This window comes from Penicillium robsamsonii (genome assembly GCF_028829455.1).
Source record: "Penicillium robsamsonii strain IBT 29466 chromosome Unknown utg000006l_segment0_segment0, whole genome shotgun sequence".
Lineage (NCBI taxonomy): Eukaryota > Fungi > Ascomycota > Eurotiomycetes > Eurotiales > Aspergillaceae > Penicillium > Penicillium robsamsonii.
This window is the reverse complement of record NW_026643224.1, coordinates 159,083-171,925: the sequence shown is the minus strand read 5'-3', so window position 1 is coordinate 171,925 and position 12,843 is coordinate 159,083. Positions and strand designations below refer to the sequence as shown.

The following is a 12,843-nucleotide window of genomic DNA, read 5'->3' as shown; positions in this document are numbered from 1 at the left end:
AAGTTCTGTTTCATAGACCGAAAGCGAGAGTTTGGCCTACCGGCTTTACCTCGGTTATGTTTTGTCTTCATGCAGCTTTGCGAAACTCAGCTTAGGTCAACGACCAAATACAATTGCATGTACATATTTGTTATTGTGGGATCCAATGCAGGGTTGAAGTTCTTCATTGAATGTGGCAAGCTCTAGCCCCTTTGTAAAAAAAAAAAATGTGCGTTGGAGCTCGGATCCACACCGGCCCCTTCCAGCCTTTCCCGGGTTTCCCTGCAGCTTATATCATGCACCTCATATGCAGTTCATATGCAAGATCTCTGAACTAAATTTACAACACAGACGGTCGGGTCTGCTCTTACAGACATTCAATGAATAGCACTTCTGAAGAAAAGAGGTTGGATATTGAATCTACACTGTCTATGAGGTACGGCATATTTCAATCTCCGGGGTACATACCAACTCGGGCCGAGATCTAGCCTCTGTAAATGAAGGTGAGATTAATATGACAGAATCAAGTTTCAACACCTACACCGACTCAATAGTGGCCACCAATTCCATTTCCTGGTACTTTTATCAAGTTTGCCACAGCTGCACGAATTCTCGATAAGATGCAGCTCATCCAGGGTTGACGCTGCGGGCGCTAAAGATAAGATGTTACTGAACCATGGAAATACATATCCACCCCATGGGGTTTCGATCCACATTCCGTGAGCGGAGATTTTGGAGAATGTGAGATAGCACATTCTGTACGTTAATATGGAGACTTGCAGTGTGAGTAACCCAAGATCCTGCCGGGACACCTTCCGCGGTTTCGACTGCATCGATCGACAAGGGTGATGGCAGTGGCGGGTTGACGGTGTACCCGAGACGTGTCCATGAGTCGTGCTTAAGTGTCAACTTTCATCATATCCCAGACAAATCAAACGCCCCCTGATTCATAGGGACTGTGCTCATATGGGCTAGATCCGCACGGATAGCAGTCGTAAGCTCATCATCTAGACCAACGCCCACAATTGTGATGGTTGTGAGATCAGACAGCCCATCTCTGAGACCGCTACAGCAGCCGTCGCCATTGGATACGAATTGCAGCCTTCATCTCTTCTGCTGCCTCCAATCAAAGTATCTTATCTGAATCAGAACTTACATTGTACCTACTTACCTGTAAACTTGACCGATATTTGCGATCGGGTAATATGCGGTCGCCACGGTCGCTTTTCCGTGGGGGGCGGACACGTTTTAGGAAACTCCCACGGAACAAACCCCAACCAAATCAGGAGGTGGTAATCTCCGTTTCATGAACGCTCACCAATATACTTTCGGTCGTTTTCGAGAACGTTTCGACACACCGCACATGTGTAAAGCCGAAGGGGAACTGCGGTAGGCCGTGAAGCCGTGTTATCCTTATAGATGCGTCTTCGCTGAAATTCTTCGACTTCCCTACTTCGGCCTAGACAGCAATTGTTTTGTCCTGTCGAGGTTCCTGTACAATGCCGGGCATGAATGCTTCGGGCGCATCGACGTTTCAATCTGCGCTGGGTACTGACATCCGCGCTCTGCGCGTCTAGATGCTACGGTCAATTTGAGCGTGCAAAAAGCAACATCCTGGTCGTACAGGCTGCCAGCATTGTATGCCTGACCGAGTGAGGATGGACAATATCCGAACAGGGTCGTTGATAGTGCTATCCCGTGGTCGTAATCCTGGTCGCGCTAAAGTGACATGGGTTCGTTGCCTGGTTATGGGATGGATGGACTGGCGGTGAATTGTGTTTCCTTCCAATTTGACTCTTTCAAATATGCACCTGAATTTGGGCTGTTGGGCTTTGCGACCGAAATTGTTTGACTTGGAGGTGTCGACAGAGTGCCCAGGTGGCTAACTTCGTATCTCGCTATCCTACCTGCCCTCTTTTGTGCCGACAAAGCTAGCAATTTTGCAACACTTCATTTCTTGAATAGAAGTGGGGCAGACGCTATCTTAAGCCAAGCCTAGCTACGCGGATAAATCTATAATTGATAAAAGCCTACAAAGATGGTTATGCAGAAGTGCATAGTTGCTTCGTAGTGGATATTAAATTTTAATATTATGAAGACTATGAGAAGCTTCCCAATAGTCGTAAGTAGTCCGTTAAAAGGTATAGTTATACTTAGGTGATTTAATAATCTGGCCCATACTCACCTAGAGACCTGACATATATATATTTAAAATAGTAACATATTCAACTCAGTCGCATACACTTTGTCGTATACATTCTGTCTAGTATTTTAAACTAGAACTATATCCTACATTTTACGATCTTTTTGTCTTTGTGATATAAGTCGGGGAAAGGTGACATACCCCCGCGGCCATAATCTAGGCTCAAATAAATTAGTAGTTGGCGCTAGCGTAGGTTAACTACTAGCGAATCCTCATTGTTGTATATCTTCGCATTTTTTGTCTGCTCTGCTTCGTCTTACATCTGAATTGTTGTTGAGTGTGTAAAGTGCTTGGCTGGTTTGACAAACTTTGGTCCTAGATGCAGGAAGATGACCCCTTATTTCTTGATTAATGCATCAGCCCTGACTCTCATGCTCAAGGCCCAAGAGAAGGCGATTGAGGTCACTCTCCGACTGAAGCTGTAATAGTTCGTCGATGTCCCTTCGATATTCGGGTGTGAAATTGACCTTACCGTATCGGAGGAGCACTTCGACCAGTGACTGCATGCATTTCTCTCCTACCCGATTCTGTAGCATCTCAATCAACGTTGACGGAAAATCGGAAGGAATAGAAAGGTCCGGATCCTGCTCCAGAAAGGCTTCAAAGCCGTCGACATCTCCATCTTTTGACCAGGCGCAAATTGTTCTTGAACTGGTCAAACAGATCTCGAAGGACGATTGTTTTGCCGCGGAACTCAACCTTCCACCGCATTTTGAGGCAAAGAGCTTTCTTGTTGTTTGCTTCTTGCAAAACAGCAGTCACCACTTGCTTTGGTGTCAGGACCGAGCTCATCCAGGGCGTTGCCATAGAAATCTATTAGAGAAACTGCTTTCTGTATTCATGCCGGCGGATCTGAAATAGTAACTCAAGTTGTATACAAGGTAGATGTAATCAGTGAGAAAAAAAAGCAAAGAAAATAAATTACAACACTGAGAAGGTCGCCATTTCCGAAAGTAGTTATTGAGATCTATGTATATATATGGAAAGCGATACTGGTAAACTGACAACCCCGGCATGCCAGTGAACATAAGTAGTTCGGAAGTGACATCTATCTCGGCATCGATTCTAGCATTCTTGACTAGGGATAATGCCGAGTGGATCTTAGCAAGGCTCGACTTAATGTTCTTTTGATGTTGAAATCAATGCAATAATTGACGGTGTTTCAATCAAATCCTGTCTGAAAGAGCTGAAAATACACACCATTCCGGTAGAGCCCTCAAGCGTGAACTTCTAGAAAGACAATGAAAATGAAGAAACAGAAGACGAACCCGAACTCTCAGGTGAGGCACTCAGCATTGGAACAAGAGGCGTGGCAGAACATGGTCTAAGGACCCATCGCCGATCAGCGCCAACACCTTTGATAGGAACCCAAGAGTGATTTATATGCTTCCTTCCAACCTCCACCTGACATTCTCCAAAGGCTTTCTCTAGCCGACGATCAAGTTTGCTCTCCTTGTGAACTCGATCCTCGCCCTGGAAAAGCATCTGTCTCCGTTCAGATACAATGACCACACCACAATCAAAATCATTCAAATACACCGATGCCACCTCCAACCGGAGACTATCCCAGTCTATATTATCCGGTATCCATTCCTGGACTGGCTGCAGGGTATATGGTTCATAGACCCATTTGGGCGTCCAGCATTCAAAGTTCAGTGGCATTCTGATACGGGATCGTCCGCTCCATAGTACCCATTTGTTGCGGGTTGGAACTAGCGTGCTGCCTCCTTCGAGGAGGGTCAAGATGTGGCCCATTCGCAGGAAGTCATTTGGGCTGACAGATAACTTGGTGAATTCTGAGTCTGATCTTTTGATGATTTCAAGGACTCCGATTGACGAGGTCGGTGGTTGTTGCAGCAACATTCGTTGCCAACTGGCGTCTTTTCGCAGGTAAACCTTGAGCTTGCGACGCTCCGGTTCCCGTAGCGGAAATCTGCTTACATCGGCAATTCTCGACTCTGAGGTTTGTTGTTGCTTGAGAAAGAATTGAGCCCAGAGGATGTCTTCTAGGAGTGGATTGCGAAGGCGCTGTGAGGGATCCGAGATCTCGAATTTGGAGGGGCTAAAGAAGAGAGACTCTTGGAGTCTGACTGATGTTCTGATCGTGGTGTTCCAAATGTGAGATACGCGCTGAGCAGATGTTAAAAGAGTCCTCATCTCTGTATGTAGAAGAATGTTCTCAAGTAGCTCATTGATGAGGAATATGCCATGTGGCTGCGAGGGTTTGCTGATAGACATTATTGAAGATGATATAAGATACTTCTGATGAATTAGAATAGGAATGACCAGCTTTATCAAGTATTAGGGGCAATATCATACCCTATGACGATCAGATAGGAAGTGAGGACCCGGGGGACCTTCAGTATCTATACAGACTCGGGTGCAACTCCCAACGATATCCAACGTCTGAGAAAGAAGCAGAGGTTTGCGTGACAATTGCTAGATTGCCAGTAGAACTCGCTGGGAATGTAAAAAGAAATTATAAATATAATTTTGCAAGGAAAGGGCTATTCATGTAGTTTTATGCTATGGTGGCCCCAAGGTACTTGATTAGGTGATTTGGGACCCGTGCTAGGTCGCCTTTCACAAGGTGCTCGTGTCTAAATGCGGGGATCATTATTCCTGGAAGCTGCATCATCAAAGAGCGCTATCGGTGTTGACTGAGTTTCTAGGAGACGGAAGCAATCTACGATGAATGGGCCAACGAAATTACAGTCTGGCTAAAGCCAATTAAATGCATGTCCCAAGAAGTCACTTCTTCTTGCGTAGAAACCCCCATGATAGTACATTAATTTACACAAACTACTCCCAAACACAGTGGAGCTCAAATCAACGCCTTAAATGGCACGTGGTATCGGGTATCATGATAATGCAGTAGCCGGCCACAGGGTACGGCTATGCGGGCAAAGAAAAACAAAAAGAGAAAAACGTATGCAAGAAGAGCTGATCATGTAATGATGGTAGAGGGTGAGCCCAGTTCATCATTATATTCAACACCAAAGTCAGTTACGTTCGGAGTCTTCAAAGGCGGTTCGACAGGAACGAGGTCGTCCATCGGCAACGAGATACTGGTTTCACGAGAAGTGGCAGATTCAAAGTCGGTGACAGTAGATGGAGTAGAAATGATCTTTGGTTCTACGCTTCCGAACTGAGTAGACTCTGCATACCCGTCGTATAGGTCATGTTCTGGAGTTGCAGATGGAGTCGAACACGGCGAGACCGAATCATCCACAGCTTCGTAGAACAGCATGAATGCACCTCCTTGGGTCATCACATGAGCTTCACTCACCATCTGCACGTCATCATCGCTGAGGCGCCACCAACGCTCGGGCTTATCCTTATCACCCTCAGCTTGAAGGATCTCGTCCGGTGCAGGAGCTGTGAATTCCGATGTCGGATACTTGCGATAGCAGATATAGTGTCCATTCTCATGTCGGCCGTAATGGGTGATGATTGCGCGTAATTGATATTGTCTGCTGGGGACTTGAATTGTTTCGCCAGGCTGCGGAAGCATGGATCGCGAAGGGTTTGTTTCCCATTGCTCAGTATCGTCGCCAGATTTGCTGAGAGATCGGGTGCCAAGACACCAATTGTTCAGATCGATCATTTGAGGAAACGCGACTGCGGCGAGATTCTTCTCCAATGTCCCAGTCATCTCATCGAAGACACTACGGTTGATATGGATAGCAAGACAGCGGGGAGCCCGCGCAATGACGGCTTGTCGAGATTTCGTGGTTGAGACCCGGTTCTTTGAGTTGATGTGGCACTTGTTTGCTAATGTTGTTTCGCTGAAGTCGTTGCCGTCTAAAGCCGCCTTCACAGCCTCTAAGCGCGAGTAGGCTGACTGTTTCACAGCATCAAATGGCCGAGGTTCGTCGGAGCTGTCTGACGGACTCTCATCGACTTCAAACCCACTGATCAAGTTGATGAGCTGCTCTTGCCGATGCAACAGCGTGCATTTGGCGCATTCCACGCCTTCAATAGGCTCAAGTGTCATATATTGGTCCAGGCATTCGCGAACATCGTACGAAGATCTTTTGCCCAGAGGAACAGTGAGACAATTGAAAGGTATCAGCGAGAGCCCTTCGGTCCATCCACATTCCATGCACCCAACCCGTTGAGCAAGTAAGCCTTCGAGAGGATTGCAAGATGAAACTCCATCAAGATAAAGCTTATCTGTTGATGGGAGCGATTCGGGTTCCCAAGGCGCCGTCGAGTCTTCACAATCGCTGTCTCGAAATATGTTCTCATCAGGTCCTGTAATCTTCAATCCCATGTTCAAAGTCTCTCCACGTGAGCACACCTCAGCCTCATGGTCAATTTGATCAAGCAACTTGGAAAAATACTCTTGCGCATCTTGCTGTTGCCAGCTACTCATAGACTTCAGAGGCCCAGAGATCCACAGCTTGGTTCCGCTTTTGGAGGCGCTGTTTAGACGGTCGATGAGGTCTAGTAGTGCCTTGTGCGTCGAGATAGAAGCCTTGCCCGAGAGGTTGTCCACGTTGTGTCCCAGGAACTCAGTGAGATATTTCAAAGAAGCCAGTCCCTGTATAATACTGTTCTGGAAACACGAGTTGTTCCAGTTTCCGAGCCCCGGGGGTGCGACGTCCTTGGTGTTGCCCAACAGCGCATTTCCGAAAATAGAGAGCGATGTTGACCGGGAGAAAAAGGGGAAGTTGACGTTGTTATCTAAGCCAAGAATCCGTTTCATGGCGTCACTTTTATCACGGAAGGTCAAAGGTGACGAGGCTAGGGAGTTGGGGTCGGAGGTCGATATGCGAGGGTCCAAAGCGATAACGATTCGAGAGGGCGTAAAATAGACGAGAAGATCCCAGGGGAGGTGGAATAGTGATATGGGAATAAATCCGAGGTAACCGAGAAAGATAGAAATTGAAATAAAAGCAATAAATATGTATGCTAGCGCTTGATTGTTTTGTAAAGTCGTGAAGGCGGTTTCATAATGACTGCGGCTTGCGTGTTGACCTAGCCAGTTGGAAAAGATCTCAGAGCGCCCGTTGCGGGTGTTCATTGTCAATAAATCCAGAGGGATATATGTGGCAAGAGAAATCTGGCAGCATGAGCAGTAGCATGGGTTGATAGAGAATGTGTGAGTGTTAAGGTACGTGCGGAATAGGACATGAAGGTATACATGTTTGCGCAGAAAAGTGCACATCTAGTCGTCCTCGTCTACCGTAAACTTTTTTTTATCGATAGCGATTCCACCCCACGAGATTGATAATTCTTCCAAACAACAACCATGGCGAAGAGCAAAAGTAAGTTGACTACAAATCCCGTATACATTGATATTTGAGCTAATATTTGAACAGACCAGTCCCAGCGTTCCCGCGCAGCACGGAGAGCAGCGTCCCCAAGTCTCGACCTTGATAAGTCGGTGACTTCACTGCCCCGAGCGGAATCTCCTACCACAACAAGGCCTTCGGTTCTGGCTGACCGTGCCAATGCTGGTATCCAGAAAAAGAAAAATAAAAATGAGAAGATTTCAAGGGCCCAGCGCTTAAGGCAACAAAAGGGAATGGACCGAGCCGAGGCCGTGATGGATCAATTGGAAATCAAAAAGGCTAAGAGTCTGGCTCGCGGCAAGGCCGTCAACTCTCGCAGAGTATGAAAGCAGAAATAGTCATTTCGTTCGTACAGTTGCTCACATTGAATTAGGCTGATTGGGAAGATACCAACCGCAAGACCTTGGCGTTCGACGCTCTTCGACAAGATGACGACGAGGATGACGAGGATGATGATGCGATGGCCGAAGATTCTGTGCCGTCCGGGATTCCTGTCGCAAATAACGTGTTCCAAATCCCAACCGAAGCCTCAATCGAAATTGAAGGCGCCAATCCCGCAACGGACGAGACTGCGACTATCGATGAAGCCGATGAGATCACCTGAACAATCCTAGAGCGGGCCTGTGATACATGTTGAACGTTAATGGGCTCATTTTCTTGGCCTTAGTTGGTTGATCATGCGCTCGATTTCGGTGGCTGCGGGGCCAGATGCTTTAGTGCGGAGGAGTTCCAGGGTGTTAAGGTCTTTAGTCTTTTGTGCCTCTTCTCCGGCCTTCACGATCATACCGCACTTCACCCACATCTCGATCCTCTCAGCAGGGGACAACTGGGTGCACTTGGGCACAAATCCAGAAGCAAGTTTTGTGTTTCCAGCACCCAAAATCTCATTGTAAAAAGGCTGTCTTGTGTGAGCATCTGTTCCAGTAGTTTAGGACCTTCCACTGTCTTACCTCCCATCCGATTGGGGATTTCTTGAGTTTAGTGATTTCCTCCAGTTCGCCCCAGTCACGTTTGGCCACCAAAGCTCTCAGTCTCAACCACCAAAATGTTTTTTCGGGCATTTTGAATTCACTTTGCATCTTGTGTGCTCTTTTACCGTAACCACCTCTGACAAGCCTGTACACCGTCTCGTTGAGACTAAGACCAAGGAACTCGTTGTGGTCCGCCAAGTCTTTATCCAATGCGTCTTGAGCTTTCAAAAGCTGGGAGGCCTCGGAGACTAATTTTTGGTTTAGTACCACTGTTGGTTCCTTGGAATCCGACAAGAGGCGAGATGCTAGGTGAAGTTTCTCGGTCTGGCGTGTCAGATCGGTATCACGTAATGCTTCTGACAGGAGCACATTAGCGCCATCAATGGGTCGATCATCTTGGTAGAACAGGTCTTTCAGTAGCTCGATATCATCGCCTCGTGCAGCAGTCTCCACAAGCGCGGAGGCCATTGGGCGAGTGTTGATCATTCGGAAGAAGCTTGCCAAAGGAAGCTTGCTCTTGAGATGCAGAAGCACGTAGTTCACCAAGTCATCATCACCGCTCTCAATTGCCTTATCAAGAGCAAGCTCATCTTCTTCCATGTTCAAAAGCAAAGGAACTTGCTTGCCGCCCCGTGGTTCATGATTGAGCAATTGGGTAGCCAGGTGGGATCGACCCTCGTCATAAGCAGCTTGAGCGATAGCTTCAAACGAGATTCCCGGTTTTCCATCGAGTCTCTGGACAATAAGCTTGCATACAGCTTCGTCATCCACAGTCGAGACCTTCACCTTTTGACTTGCCCAATGGACATAAATTTTATCTGCGGGAATCTGTAGGTATTCCGAAATCCTTATTGCAAGCAGGTATTCATGGCGGCTGATTAGGCGTTCAATGAGTCCTTCCGGTGTAAGGCGCAGGTATTGCTCGTATGATAATGGCATCCCGATCTTATAGTCTCTCATTGCTTTGAGGACACGTAGTTTTTCAGTCATCTCAACGAACTCATCGCTATTGTAAAGCTCGAGGACGGATTTGCCAAACGACGCAGCTTTCAACAGGCGCTTCTGCCAATAGGCGTCAAATTCATGACCCGCTGCTTTAATGCAAGTGTCAACTGCCGATGGTAAACTTGATCGGATGCGCTGAATGTTCTCATCAGCCTTCGGCGACTTTTTCTCCAGCTGGTCTACTGAATCCAGTAGCACGGAAGCGGGAGAAGACGACCCAAGACGGAATATCTCCTCAGTAACACCTAGAAATTGTCAATGACAGTGCAGCTGTTTCTTTAGGACGTTAACGTACTAGCGACCTTGTGCACAAATTCGCATGTGTCATTAGTTATAAGACGAACTCCATCAAACTCTGGTATGACATGAACGCGGCCATCATAGTAGTATCTAGGATGATTAGATTGTGCTCACAGATATTGCATACAAGAGACTACTCACTTTGATGCGACTGCGTTCGGCCCAACAAGATGAATTTCATCCTCCCATCCAAGGATGACAGCATCATCGCCACACCAATTCACGGTATTTGGTGGAACCCTAGATTTTGAATCATATTCGCTGAACTTGTTTTGGAAGTCATTACTGACTACCCATAACTTCCCTTCTGCAGTGAAAAGTGCAACAAAGCGCCCTGTTGGAGACACACTGATGTGTTTGAATGGACCATCTTGCAGAATCTTATCTTCTGCTTCAGTTGAGTCGATTAAAAAGACAGTCTTGTCAACAGCCAACAGAACCTCAACCGAGCGCGAGAGTGTATGGGCTGGTGGAATTAAAGCCCACGATGATACCTCGCCTTCCGGACAAGGTGCCAAGAGCCGCGGGCGCGGCTCGTCATATTTGGATACGGCAATTAGCTGGTTATTGGACAGCAGTGCAACGAGGCCTGATGACCAAAACTGGCAGGCTCTCACACCATACTCTTCGGCACCCTGTTACATTGTTAGTTTGCACCAAGCAGAGCTAGGGAAGGTAGGCATAAAGCTCACATTTCCGAGAGAAAAGGATGTAAACTCGCCGTCCAATCCGAAGTAGCGTCGCACTGTTCCGTCCTCAGAGACGACCAGGAGCTCTTCTTTATCAGACCATCCTAATCCGCGAATAGTTGCTTGTTCCCACTGAAATGAGTTAGTATGTTCATCGTGATTCAATCATAAAGTGCAAACAAACGTTTATACGATTGATTTTCTGTCCAGAGCATGAATAGATATCAATTGTGGAGCGGGAACCCTGTCCATCACGAAGCCTGAATGGCTTGCTTTCGTCGCGGTAGAGCGCTTATATCCACGTTAGTCCATCCCTTCGATTTTCCAATGGAGGCTTACCGATAGCTCCTCCGTAAGGGGCGCCCGCGACAATGTAGTTCTCTAACTCGACGTCGTCCTCGAAGATGGCGTCATACACGGCGATCTTGCGATAAAAGCTGTCTCCAACCTTTTCCCAGTTTGCAAGTGGGTTGGGTGGCATGACTGCTGTGGATATGATCACAGATGAGGCACTAAATCCTCCAGTTGTTGGATGTTCGAGCTGTTGATCGGGGAGAACGGGGGTCACACGGGCTAGACCTGATCGGGGGTTGTTGCCTTGATTCTCAGGCGGAGATTCCCCACCGCAATCCTCGACTTCTCTTGATAGTTGCTGCATCTTCATTGGCCAAATCAATCATCTTTCCAAATCATGGATTACACAGATCTTGCTAATATTGCTCGAGAATTATCTGACCTTGAAGTGGCCCTTTTACTGTGCCTTGCTGCCCGCGAACATTGCTTGATTGAGACCACCAGCCACTGTATTAATGATCTTGCCAAAGAACTCGCTTTAGTACGATAATACACCCAGAATGTTGAGATAATGTCTAATGAAAGACAGATTGGCTCCACTACATTCGACTACTCATATTGCATCCTTGACTGTTCATCTGGAACATCTATTGACGATATCTTTAATGACGTTCTCACCCCGGATGCCCGCGCAAATTACCGCCCATCACGTCCGTGGTTGAACGCTGAAACAGTATGTTAGAATCTCGACTCTATGCTATCATTCGTATTCTTTTATGCTAATAGAATCAGTCAAGCAATCGTTCTTCATATAAGAGTCTTGGGGAATACAGCAAACCACCAGCTCTATCTTCAAAAATCGGCAGTAACGTTGTCAATATTGTAGTCGCCAAAAACTTCAATTTTGTCAGTGATGATATACAAATGCACATGCTACAGGTGTGTATCACGATCAATAACCCAGTAAAGACATTGCTGACATGTGGGATAGTTAATGCGATCAAGGGAGTTGATCACTGAAACCGGGACCCTGAGCGCGCCTCAGGACTTCCTTTTCATCCCTCTTGTGGCACGAGATTTTGACCAGCTCCAACCACCTTTAAAACCACACATGGTAAGTATTATATGTGCAAACCCATCTTGACTGCTTTACTTGAGCTAATGCCGCGGTAGAATGACAATTTGTTCATTTCTCATTTCCACAGCCCGGAGGCTGGGTATACCTACCTTGAAGAGAATGACTGGCTTTCAGATGGACAAATGTCTGCTTCCTCTGTTATTCATAATAAGTCAAATGGCAAACAGCCGAAGAGTGCTACAGTCAGTTCGTCGGTAAGTCTGATTTTATTTCAATCCACTTCGATTTTAGAATTACGAACTGAACATAGCCATCTAATACCGGGGTCATGAACTTATAGGTGATAGATCAACTTCGAGAAACAAGTGCGTCGGTGAGCATGAGCGCGGAAGTTGTCCGATATATCCAGGATATCGTTGTGTTTCTGCGACTCAGTCGCGCTGTTGCGAGTGGTGTATCTGCCAATGCAAACATTCAATTTTCTCGATTTTCACAGTAGGTCCACACATATCCCCACCAAACCAGCTTATGTCAGGCTCATCTTATTGACTTTACTATACAGACTTCTAGCTCCTCTACATGGTATCGATTTTATGACTCCCTCCATTGTAGCCCTAGCCGCCAGGAAAGTCTTTCGCCATCGCATTACTGTCACTGCTCCCGGCGAAGACCGCAGTCTGCAGTATGGAAGTAACTTATATGCGGTATCGCATGTTCTCGCTGACGTAACGCCAGATTCAATACTGGATGGCGTCCTGGCGCTCGAGCCGCCTTTATGAAATTCCAATGCACCTGCTTAGTTATTCTTGAGTCCTGCATTAGATACCCAACTGATTTAGATTTTTCAAAGTTGTGTGCTGATAAACAGCTCAATTCGTGGCGAGTCACATCCCACTATGTCAATTTACGTATTCGTGCCTACAACAGAACAAGCAAAACTCGAGTCAGGTTACGGCGGTCATAGGTATATTCAGATAAAGAAGGCTACGTGGGCCTACCTTATATTTACAGATAAGTTGATGTT

The 12,843-nt window shown here is 46.7% G+C and overlaps 6 protein-coding genes across 6 annotated transcripts; 2 read left to right on the top strand and 4 right to left on the bottom strand.

Moving 5' to 3' along the window:
- Positions 1-2,538: 2,538 nt before the first annotated feature.
- N7447_009782 (uncharacterized protein) lies at positions 2,539-2,989 on the bottom strand (the record flags this gene model as incomplete). Its single annotated transcript, XM_057234044.1, is given in 2 exon segments — positions 2,539-2,833; positions 2,844-2,989. The coding sequence occupies 2 exon segments, from the start codon at positions 2,987-2,989 to the stop codon at positions 2,539-2,541; spliced, it is 441 nt and encodes a 146-aa protein (XP_057081328.1).
- Positions 2,990-3,412: 423 nt separating this feature from the next.
- Positions 3,413-4,420, bottom strand: N7447_009781 (uncharacterized protein; the record flags this gene model as incomplete). Its single annotated transcript, XM_057234043.1, has 1 exon — positions 3,413-4,420. One exon carries the CDS (start codon positions 4,418-4,420, stop codon positions 3,413-3,415), a length of 1,008 nt encoding a protein of 335 aa, XP_057081327.1.
- A 709-nt stretch (positions 4,421-5,129) lies between these two features.
- N7447_009780 (ubiquitin-specific protease UBP1) lies at positions 5,130-7,211 on the bottom strand (the record flags this gene model as incomplete). The annotated part of the gene is made up of 1 exon (XM_057234042.1): positions 5,130-7,211. The coding sequence occupies one exon, from the start codon at positions 7,209-7,211 to the stop codon at positions 5,130-5,132; it is 2,082 nt and encodes a 693-aa protein (XP_057081326.1).
- A 228-nt stretch (positions 7,212-7,439) lies between these two features.
- Positions 7,440-8,086, top strand: N7447_009779 (Alb1 domain-containing protein; the record flags this gene model as incomplete). The annotated part of the gene is made up of 3 exons (XM_057234041.1): positions 7,440-7,455; positions 7,510-7,802; positions 7,856-8,086. The coding sequence occupies 3 exons, from the start codon at positions 7,440-7,442 to the stop codon at positions 8,084-8,086; spliced, it is 540 nt and encodes a 179-aa protein (XP_057081325.1).
- A 45-nt stretch (positions 8,087-8,131) lies between these two features.
- Positions 8,132-10,928, bottom strand: vp16 (tethering complex subunit VPS16; the record flags this gene model as incomplete). The annotated part of the gene is made up of 7 exons (XM_057234040.1): positions 8,132-8,380; positions 8,433-9,703; positions 9,754-9,848; positions 9,900-10,393; positions 10,451-10,579; positions 10,632-10,738; positions 10,787-10,928. 7 exons carry the CDS (start codon positions 10,926-10,928, stop codon positions 8,132-8,134), a joined length of 2,487 nt encoding a protein of 828 aa, XP_057081324.1.
- Positions 10,929-11,138: 210 nt separating this feature from the next.
- Positions 11,139-12,598, top strand: N7447_009777 (uncharacterized protein; the record flags this gene model as incomplete). Its single annotated transcript, XM_057234039.1, has 7 exons — positions 11,139-11,282; positions 11,331-11,474; positions 11,534-11,680; positions 11,733-11,855; positions 11,915-12,073; positions 12,160-12,314; positions 12,382-12,598. 7 exons carry the CDS (start codon positions 11,139-11,141, stop codon positions 12,596-12,598), a joined length of 1,089 nt encoding a protein of 362 aa, XP_057081323.1.
- Positions 12,599-12,843: the final 245 nt, after the last annotated feature.